Source organism: Embiotoca jacksoni, unplaced genomic scaffold, assembly GCF_022577435.1.
Source record: "Embiotoca jacksoni isolate LCO1_2020_lvr unplaced genomic scaffold, fEmbJac1.0.p SCAF_2, whole genome shotgun sequence".
NCBI lineage: Eukaryota > Metazoa > Chordata > Actinopteri > Embiotocidae > Embiotoca > Embiotoca jacksoni.
The window spans coordinates 16826150-16836829 of record NW_027185340.1 but is presented as its reverse complement, the minus strand read 5'-3'; the positions used below and the strand labels follow the sequence as shown (position 1 = coordinate 16836829).

The window sequence follows — 10680 nt, the reverse complement described above, 5'->3', positions numbered from 1 at the left end:
AACCACGAAACATGATCATCTACATGGATTTAATCAAGTTAAATACAATTTTCCATTTACAAAATAAAATACATGTATAAACGTATAGCTTTTATACAGGACATGAAAGACATAAAAGGAAGTCCCTCATATTTTAAGTAATATAATAACACCAGTTTGGACTTCAAGGGTTCAAACTCGTGTCTGTGGGGAAAGTAAGTTTTCACTGCATTTTGCCAGTGCCCAATAAATAGTTAATGCCTCTCTCTATACAAATATTTCAGGCACATTAAATGTTTAATTTGTAACTATGACTTCACAAAAAAGTGTTTAGCTTATGAGCACAATATCTGGCCATTTCATAAACACGAACGACCAATGAATCGACAGCACATCTCTTCGGACAAACAGGAAGTCTCCAAAGGTACGTCTGGCTGTCAGAAAGTGATGCGTACATTATTTATTGCTGGCAATATTGACACATCTAAATGATTGTCTATGAAACTGGTCGAAGCACTACATTGTAGACAATTCATCCTCGAATGCTGTACAGCTGTCTACTTAAAGCTAATAACATCACACTGGTTTGACCGATGAAACAAAGACCACTTGACACGTCAACGTAGGGCTAAACGAGGAACACGACGCTACATTCGAGGAGCAATCTTGTACTTTTGGTACTTTAACCTCCTACTGCGCAATATTGGAAAATACAAGACAGCCGGCATGAAGAGCACGGGGGACAAGTCTGCGGGTTACCGGGGAGGGTTGCGTTGTGAAGCGGGTGGTGGTTTGCACCATTATGACATCTGCGGCAGCACGTGTTCACCTGCAGCTGCCCGAGTGAACTGGTTGAGTGAGATAATTGTGGCACATCTGGACTTCGGTACTGATAATAGCAGAGATTGGCGGTATTTGTATCAGTACAAAGTACCAGTTTCCTGCCTTCGACTGTTACTGGATTAATTACAAGGAAACCTTCACCAGTATATGGCTTGTATACCCTGTGAATTGTGGCTATCTGCACACCGAGGCCCACGTGTATATATCTGTCAGTTGGTCCCAGACTCCCAACAGCTTTACAATTCATTACACTTTTTTTTTTTTTTTTTTTTTAACTCCACTCAGCTTTACAGAGACGAAGTCACAAAAAAAAAAAACTCAAACCTCTGCTTTCATACAAATGCAAACACACGTAGGCACTCACTCTGTGCATTCGGCGATCACTGTGCCATCGACGAGCAGCGTGTGAATGATCCCGTCCCGCCTCTTGCCGCTGCTCACAGCTTTTACGCAGCAGTTGTGGTCTCCGAGCGAGAAATGCGTCTCCGTGCCGTCGTCCACAAACTCCCCCTGCAGGCACAAATAAAAAAAAATAAAATAAACAATTCTCCCGTTTCATATTTTCAGCTCTATTTGCGGAAGATGTTCCGCCACGGGATCTTTTCTTTTAATTTGAGCGTATATGATGCTTTGGTTTATGACTTTAGGAGTTATTCAAAACTGCTGCAGCTGTGTTTTTTTTTTCATGGACTTACCACATGTGGCACGCAGTACATTCTTAAATTCAGCGACGCATCCTTTATCGCCTAACAAATCAGTTACTGGTATTATTCTCACCGCAGTGTCAATCTTTTGCCCGTTACACCACACGTCCATAGTGTCTTTCTCTGAAATAAAGTAAACAGACACGGAATCAATTAATCAACATATTTTAAAACCGTTAGCCAATAAAACGTATGCGCTACGACTGCCAGCTAACAGTTGCCGTTTGATCCTAAAGTGGGACAAAGCAAGGCAACAACGCCCAGACAGATATCTGGTCCATTGTCCCATTAACCTGGCATCCTTCCTGTTTGACTAGAGCTCCTAAAAACAGAAACTCTATAAGGAATATCCACCCTCTTTCGATATACACTATAAAAAAAAAAAATTTTAAATACAGTGCACAAATAATAATATGGCATGTAATGCAAAGTTGAAAGTTAAAACAACAACAACAATATCTTAAGAATAAGTTCTTAGAAAAACCAAGTCTTTAAATAGAAAATGTTGTGTTTATAAGAAATAATAAACACACTATTCCCACCAGTTAAATTGAAACGCTCTGGACATCTTAAACTGAATTTCCCATTACATATCCTGTTCTTTTTTTACTGCTGACTTATATAAATTTTAACTGCAAACGATGTCCAGTATTTCGGATGTGCTTTGCATGCTGTGGGGAGTATGCCACCTGATCAACAGTAAGCTGTGCAATTTCAAGGAGGATTAGCTTGTCCAGATGACAAAGGTGGCTGAAGATGGCATGGGGGGGGGGGGGGGGGGGGTTAAGCAGGTAAAGAGCTTAGCCTCCGCTCCAGCATTATATGTGCAGGAGGCTTGAGGGGCGTAAATCACACGCTCTACGTCAATGCAATATCCATGGAAATTGATTAAATGAATGAACACATAAACCCAGAGATGAAATATTAATGTATATTAATATTTAAAGTAACCGGCACACGCTCTTATGTAAATCAACTCAGAATACAGCTTTGTTATTTATATTGACGAGTGACTGAATGCACCTGATTAACAGTTAAATGTATTATTGTGACAATTGATTAATTCGAGTCATTTATTTCAATGAAAAACTTTTTTAAATTCTCTTAATTCCACCTTGTTACATGTATATATATATATATATTCAATTTCCACGATAAATGTAATATCTTTTGGTTGTGGACCATTGATCGGAAACAAAACAAGACTTCACTTTAAGCTTCGGGGAACACCGGTTGACTTTTTTTTTTTTTCTTTCTTTCTTTCTTTTTAACATTGTCTGACATTTTAATGACCGAACAACTAATCGAAAAGACTGGAAACAAACAACAACAACAAAAACCCCGCAGATGAGCTTACCGAGAACAACTCTGCAGTCGGTGCCATCCAAGTTGAGCACCCAGGTGCTGGTGACCTTTGACCTGTTTTCCATGTACTTCTTCAAGCTCTTCCCGTTGATCTCCAAGGTGTACTCGTAGGCGAAGCCACTGATCGCGTCGATGTTGATGGTTGCTTTGGTGTCTGAGCTGCCCACATTGAACGTCTCCTTCCCCACCAGTTTGAACATCCAGTCCCGTCTCAGTACCTCCTGTAAAGCGCAGTTTAAACATCAGAAAACCGTCTCCTCTCTCCCCCTTCCTCCCCCCCTCACACATACCTTTCCATCTACGTAGATCACCCTCTTCCCGGTGGTCGTGCCGTGTTCAAACTCTATCCTGTGGACTCCGTCGCTCAGGGCCACCTCCCACACACCGGCGAGATCGTTGGACATCGCGACTTCTTCAGAACCTGCTGGAGACGAACAACAAACCGACCCGAGCTTTAAAATGTGAGGAAACTAAAACTACCGCATGGCGGGACGCTTGTTTTTCCTCACGTCAGCTTGCAAACCGGGCTGACAATGAGCTCGGGATAAAGAGGAGTGGGGGGGAGAGGGGGGACGACGTGTTTATATTTTTCCCTGCGTGGGTTTAAGTGCTGTGATTCAAGAGTTTCATGTTAAAGCACGAACAACCCGTCAAATCGTGATGAAACATGGGTAAAGAGGACATAGTAAGTTGTCGCTGTTTCTCGTATTTTGACTTCCGGTGGCGGTGGATCTCTTTCAAACTTAAAAGCCAGCGATGTTTGAACTTCTTCTAATTAATGGTTTCTAATAAACTACTCAAGCAAACACTGGTTAACCACATTAACCAAAACAGTATGTACCGATTATTGAACCTTTACGTTGTTTTTATTATTATTATTATTATTCATCTACTATGGTAGGAAACATATTTATATAAGAAAGTTATGGATTTTTATTTTTCATAACAGTATATTTATGTTACTTTCTTCCATATATACAATTTATAGACTTCAAAGATTTATTATTTTTTACAGTGTTTTAAGATATTTCTGTCTTCGGTATCACTCCTTTTACTGTAACAGTCGTTCAAAGGCATTAAAATAGTTGTTTCCGTAGACAGGTATTGATTTGTTCGCTAACCCGGTGTTTTATTTTGAAGAGAAAGCGGAAGCAGAGATCCGCCATATGCCTGATGGTAACTCTCGGTAGCTCCTACCGCTAACGTTACCTTCTCTGCTCTAAGAGGATAACCTCAAACAGCTCAGGATTATCATCCATCCATTATACAGCGGGATTACCTGAATGGCCCTGAAGCAATCCGTCGAGCCTCCGTGGTTAACAAATGATCAGCGGGCCACTTTAACGCAGTTTACTCACAGCTGGTTTGCAAGAGAGAAAGAGCCGACGGACGAGTGGTGACTATGCTGTTACCACGGTAACGTGACGTCGCCCTACGCGCAGGCTTGTCCCCGCCCACCCTGGTGGGAGGATGGAAATCTAAGGTCCAGTTCAGTTTACACGTGGGAGCTTGAAAGGTAGGCTAATCAGACATATCACTTCCATCGGGGTAAACTTTTTTTTGTTTGTTGTTGTTGTTGCACATTAACAGATTCTCAATTTCTTAATGGGTGAGAAAGGTCAGAAGTCATTTTAAGGATTTCTACAAGCTAATTAAATGTTCCCCGTTGTGGAAAAAAAAACATATCAGATACAAATTAGTATGCAAAGTAGAGCTTACAAACATCTTAAAACATGTACAACGTTTAGGTCAATTTCCATATAAAAATGTAGGTTACTTCAAAAGATTGTGTGTGGGATTTAGCACCGTCTAGTGGTGAGGTTGCAGATTGCAACCAAATGAAGACCTCTGCTTTCACTCCTCCCTTTTAAACGGGTAGGATAACTCACCAAAAAAACACATTTGGCCCAGTAGAGTCAGCGTTAGGTTGGTCAGTTCTAGGCTGAAATAGAAACATGGAGGTGCAACATGGTGCGCTCTGTGGAAGAAGACCCAACATAAAAAAAAAAAAGGCTTGTTCCATGATGAGGAAAACAGAAAGATTTTTAGTTCCATTGTACACAAATGAAAACAGGATATTTATCAATATTAGATTCTTCTTTTGTCAGATCCCTCTAAATCCTACACGCTGGTCCTTTAAGTTCTTCAGTACATTTTATTTAATATAAAATCCAGGATTTCATTCGTAATTTCTTCCTTTAATTCTTGTAAACTACTAAATAAAATCCCAAGTGTTTCTGATAACGCCATCGTATGAAGGAAATGATCTGGCTCCACCATCTGGCAGAGGGCCTCATAGCTGAAAAGGAAGCGGGACTGCGCCATGTAATCTAAGACCATACAGCAGCCTATTTTAAAAGAGACACACAGTATTGTACTTGAAGGGGGAGTTGAGTGATTTAAAGCTGTCACACTGTTTCACAGAGTTGACTCTGGCATCAAACACTTTCTTTTTCCCCCTGAAAATGAACCTGTTAAATGGGTAAGAGGAAAGTGAATTACCAAATAGGAGAACATGTGGTAAGACATGTTTACAAAAACACAGTATTTCCCCTTTTTATTTCCTAATTTTTATAGAGAAAAAAGCAGACCGCTACACATTTTTATGTAGTCATCTCTCGCTTCTTTTTTGCAAAGAGTAAGTATTGTGGTTTAGCACAACATGAAAGCTTCACTACCTGCATGGACCTGGACAGTTTCCCAGAATGCACTTGGGATTGTCTCTCACATCTACTACAAGATATGAATGACAAAACGCAAAAATCTGTTTCTGTTTTGGTCTTTTTGAATTTTGATTATTTGATTCTTTTAATAACCGTCCCCTTTGTAGCATATTTGTCAGCTCTTGTGAGCCATGTTCAATGGAGCACATGGTGAATAGTGGTTCGTAGTCGCTAAGAAAATTAGCAGATCACCAAACCGCAAACACTAGCAGGAAGATGACCAGAACACTAAGCATGAAATAACGTTTTATCATGTTTCAGTTTGCGTCAGAAATTCACCCTCAGGTTTTTTTTTTCCTGCTTAGAAGGAAGTACAATAGGCAATACATGTGCTTCACGCGTTCAGTATGCACATCCTTTATCTTTAATTTTTCGTTTTGCAATTGTGGCTGCTGCACAATTTCTTGTTACGTTGTGAAGAATTCTCCCTTCTTCTGCTTTACACCAGTAAATCTTAGCCACCCACATACAGTAGGTATGACATCAGATGCATACACATTTCATTCACCTGCACATGCAGAAGCACTCGTGATCAATGAACACAATGTACACATTTAGATAAACGGAAGAATATATTTTATTAATCATGCAAGACAAAAGTTGCTGGCCAATGAAAAACATGTAGCAATTCAAGATTACAGCATTAATTATGAAGTACAGTGTAATGTTTCCTGCACCAGCAGTTTCCCAGAAGTTACCCAAATGATAGTCATTTGTCAGAGACAGTAAAGGTCCTTTTTTGAAAACAGAAAGGTGATTTCACCACCTCTTCCTCTTTAAAAGATGAAAAGAACTGATTGCGAGAAAAAACTAACAAAAACACTTTCTTCACAATGAAAAAACACACAGGCTTTGTAAAATGCACTCTAATAAAATCTTGTTACAGGTTATATCTTGTTCTGACAGAAAACATCTATCTGAAGCTGTGAAGTGACGAATCTGTTAAAAAATTAGCATTTTCCATGTGAACCACGTACGTTCTTGGTATTCTTTCTTATGGCAGTTCAAAATAAGGATGACACTAATTACTCAGAAACATTATCCAGTAACATACTTTTACAGAATAGCCAACTTCAGCTTGAGGAAATTCGCTTTCTTTTTAAGATATGGATGAGAAAATTTATAACACGTACATGCTTCTGTTCAGTAAAGAGGTCTCTGTCTACAACGTATATAAAAATTGGCATGAAATGTGGACATAATTTGACTCATAAAGAAAGGCTAGAATGCTTGTTAGCTCAGCTGTAAATAAGGGGAAAGCGAGACAGCTAGAAAATTTGCGAGGTAGTATCCTCCTAAAGTACTTAAAGGAAGCTATTGCCCTCAGCCATGAAATATCTTGGAACATAAATTGTTATTTTTACACAAAAGTTGTACCGATTAAACAAAAGTGATATAACACCTTAATAAGTGACCTTTCGAGGAGATGTTAGGTGAATTTTGTTACCTTTGAATCAAGTCATTTTTTGTCTTCACATTAAGATGAGCTAACTGCTGGCTCCAGATATTCATTTACCATACTTGTTTTCTTTTGTTTTTATCTTTCCAAGAAAGACGATAATCTTTGTCTCAATCTGAAATAAAATAGGAAAATCAGACAATGTACAAAAGCCGTAACGGAGTAATAAATGTAAAACTTGATCCAGATTTTGAACGATCAAATGAATCCCTTTAAATGGTAGGTTAGTCAGATTTTCTTATGGTGTTTTCAGACCACGTCGCTTGGCGCGAATTTGCCAAGCGACGTGGAAAGGAGCGAAATTCATGTCCGCGTGAGTCGAAAATATTGCACTTGAGCAGCTGTGCTCATGGGAGTAAAGCGGGGCGAAAATTCACTTCGCGCCTTGCCGATACCAGAGGACATTTACAACATCACCTACAAAGAGGGATGTTGTAAATGTCCTCTAGTTTCAAAAAGTTGTGAGGTCTTTAACGTTTGACCGGTTAAACGGGCAAATAAAAATGACCATCAGATATTGATCTATCGGGACTTATTTACATTGTAACAGAGGTGTTTCTTGATCTGTTGCTGTTGACGGAGCCCCTCTTGTGAGCCACCAGAAGCCTCTTGCTGATGACGCCATGTTTGTAAAGAGCTGAGAGCAGCTCGTTGCGGAACTTCTCCCCGATGAAGGCGTACAGCACTGGATTCACTGCACAGTGCATGTAGGCCAACACCTGGGTCACGTGGAGCACCACATTCAATATGTAAGTAGTTTCACACGTCTTCACTTTGAATGCTCCTCCTCGTTTGAGCGTGTCAAACAGCACGCTCACGTTATAAGGCAGCCAGCACAGAATAAACGCAAACACCACTGCCAGGATGACGCGCATGGCTTTATGCTTGTGTTGATTGCGTGTGGGAATCAGTGTCACGATAGTCCAGCAATAGCAGATAGTCATCACCACCAGAGGCAGGAAAAAGCCCATCGTGTGCCGCAGGACACGCATGTTGACGCGCCACTGGTCGCTGCTTTCGCTCATGAGGTTTTCATAGCAAATGAACAGCTTCACGTCTTCAGCATACATGCTCTCCCTCTTAATGGCCACGGGCAAGGCGAGCAATCCGGCCACCACCCACACAACACTGCAGACCACTTTCACCAGCAGGTGATGGGAGGGCAGGACACGCGTCGCTCTCACAATGGCGACGTATCGGTCCACGCTGATGCACGCCAGCAGGAAGACACCGCTGTACACCGAGGCCTCCTGGAAGCCGGAAAGGACTTTGCACGGGAAGTTGCCGAAGATCCAACCGAAATGAGCGTCAACCGCCCAGAACGGGAGGGTAAGACAGAAGAGGAGGTCTGCCATCGCCAGGTTCATCAAATAGATGTCCGTGCTGGCTCTACCTTTCTTCATAAAGCAAACCACGTAGACAACTACCATGTTGCCCACGAGGCTGAAAACAAACACGATCATGTAGATGACCATCAGGGCCGCGGTGTTAAATCCAGGGACAATTACGTCGCAGGAATCCGATTGTTCGCCGTCATACAAAGGAAGTGTCGAGTTGTAAATTGAATTGAAGTAAGCCTCGTCGAAAAAATCCTGGCCGTCCTGCATGGCCAGCAGCTGAATAAAAACAAATGTATTCAAGTTTGCGAGTACTAATACACATAATTCAATGCTGCCAAGGCAGCGAAGTAACGAAGAGAATAGCTTTCAAAGAAATCATAAAAATAGTTAAATCTGCATTACAAGGTTCGATCTTCCCTTACAAGAAAAACATAAAAACGTAGGAATTTCACATGAGACCACATGAGCACATGTTGTGCACGTATTTTGCTGATGGGAAATATGTGGTTTTGTAACATTTAACATGTGTGAAGCCCATTTAGATTCTCAAACCTTTCCATATATTTTCCCCATGTTATCATATGTTGCGAGATGTGTCGTACATGTGATCCACATGTCCCACGGGGAAAACATTGGAAAGTAGTGTATTTTTTCTGTAAGAGTTATTGGCCTGAATCGCAGAATGTTACGCGCTATCTGACTAAATAGAGATGGTGCACTTTTGCTTTATTTTATTTAAGGTCACCTGTTGGGTGTCTTGTCAAAAGAAGATAAGAATAAAACACATAAAGTGCAGCATTATAAATGAATAGAAATAAAGTGGACTCAAATCCACCAGCTCCTTGAAAAGTAGTCAATACTTGTTTGCTTTAGAGAGGTAGATGAAAAAATCAATACCACTCTCATTTATGTTCATTATATATAAGCCTATAGCCAGCAGGCAGTTTGTTCAGCTGAGCATAAAGTACACCTGATACTGACTCAGACTCAGTATCAGGTGTACGAGGAATTTCTCTTTGTGCTGGTGTTAACATAAAAAAAATCCAATATAATAAAGATAAAAAAGGATTTACGATTTAAAAGAATATAAAATGATAAGTACACAATTAAACTATATGCAAAGTAATGAGTGTAAAAGCAGATATGTCAGAATGTGAGTGTCATCCTCTCATCTTATTCTCAGGTGAAAAAGTCACAAAGTTTCGATTTTAAAACACAAAATTTCGATTGCCACTGCAATTTTCCCAACCAGTGTATGAAATAGCTTGAGATAGATTTAGTAAGTGTCAACTTAAATTTAGCTGCCAAGGCTGAATATTGCTTTTCAAACAATTTGAGACCCTCAAACAAACTGTTTAAAACTCTCCATGTTCTCACTCTGAAAAACACAATCTCTTATCATAATAGCATGCATGCAAATGTACTGAAAGACAATAAGATAAAATCAATAGGTCTGTTATCATCTTATCACATTTACAAGAATTAAAAAAAAAAAATTGAATTTTATATTTACCTGTGTTTCTCCTTCTGCTTTGCTGGTTTGCACCAAATACTTTAAGACAGCAACAATGAAAAGTTGGAGCTTCATCCCGATGTGCTCGATGTGCATAATGTTCTGTGATGTGTGTGCATACCGGTGTTATATTAGCAAATTCTTTTAAGGGAAGTGGCCAGACCACAGACGTTATCTGTCTTAACAGATCTATAGCAGTATTGACAACAGGTTATTTCCACTGAATTCTCATATTCGATTGTACATGTGGATGTTGGGTTTGACAAAATGTTTGCAAAGCTATGAACTGAAGCAAATTTGTGAGTAAAAAGGGCCTGTGTTGTTACAATTTTAGGTTCACAACAGCTTTGTGTTATAATCCAAATTTTGAAATTGAACAGCAGAGTGCACAACATAGGAAACTATAATTTTGTGTTGACCCATTGCATATATATATATATATATGTATATTATGGTTTCATTTAGAATACATGATACAAATAATGCACCCTGCTATAATCCAAAGAGTGCCAGAGTCTTCATCTGTAGTCTGCAGTAGAAAGAGGAAATAGTTTGTAAAAAAAAATTGGCATGCTGAGCTGAGCCTCCACTGAAATCAAACAATTGTGTTGAGTGTGTTTTCTGAAAAGCTGTCAGTATACTCTTATTTGCATGTTTTATATGGGATACAGTTGTTGACACTTTGTCCAGTAGGAGGCAGCAACAAGCTGTGATCTGTGTGGTTGGAGCATAGAAGATTTATAGTGTTGTGTAT

At 39.8% G+C, this 10680-nt stretch overlaps 2 protein-coding genes across 3 annotated transcripts; both read right to left on the bottom strand.

Moving 5' to 3' along the window:
• Nucleotides 1-10: 10 nt before the first annotated feature.
• faima (Fas apoptotic inhibitory molecule a) lies at nucleotides 11-4309 on the bottom strand. 2 transcript variants are annotated; one of them, XM_069154795.1, is made up of 5 exons: nucleotides 4171-4309; nucleotides 3182-3315; nucleotides 2884-3112; nucleotides 1600-1649; nucleotides 11-1332 (listed from the first exon to the last, which is right to left on the bottom strand). In XM_069154795.1, the coding sequence occupies exons 2-5, from the start codon at nucleotides 3293-3295 to the stop codon at nucleotides 1183-1185; spliced, it is 543 nt and encodes a 180-aa protein (XP_069010896.1). In that variant the 5' UTR covers nucleotides 3296-3315; nucleotides 4171-4309; the 3' UTR covers nucleotides 11-1182. The 2 variants fall into 2 exon arrangements, with proteins under 2 accessions (XP_069010896.1, XP_069010897.1); XM_069154796.1 differs by having other exon boundaries at nucleotides 3182-3312.
• Nucleotides 4310-7609: 3300 nt separating this feature from the next.
• Nucleotides 7610-8680, bottom strand: cxcr2 (chemokine (C-X-C motif) receptor 2). The gene has a single exon (XM_069154794.1). It carries the CDS (start codon nucleotides 8678-8680, stop codon nucleotides 7610-7612), a length of 1071 nt encoding a protein of 356 aa, XP_069010895.1.
• Nucleotides 8681-10680: the final 2000 nt, after the last annotated feature.

What these genes read in the sequence shown, in the direction of transcription:
- faima (XM_069154795.1), bottom strand. Translation starts at nt 3,295, where the DNA reads ATGTCCAACGATCTCGCCGGTGTGTGGGAGGTGGCCCTGAGCGACGGA. An exon ending in TGATCTACGTAGATGGAAAG is followed by an intron (nt 3,113 to 3,181) that starts GTATGTGTGAGG and finishes TGCGCTTTACAG; the next exon opens with GAGGTACTGAGACGGGACTG. An exon ending in CGACTGCAGAGTTGTTCTCG is followed by an intron (nt 1,650 to 2,883) that starts GTAAGCTCATCT and finishes ACTTTATTTCAG; the next exon opens with AGAAAGACACTATGGACGTG.
- cxcr2 (XM_069154794.1), bottom strand. Translation starts at nt 8,680, where the DNA reads ATGCAGGACGGCCAGGATTTTTTCGACGAGGCTTACTTCAATTCAATT.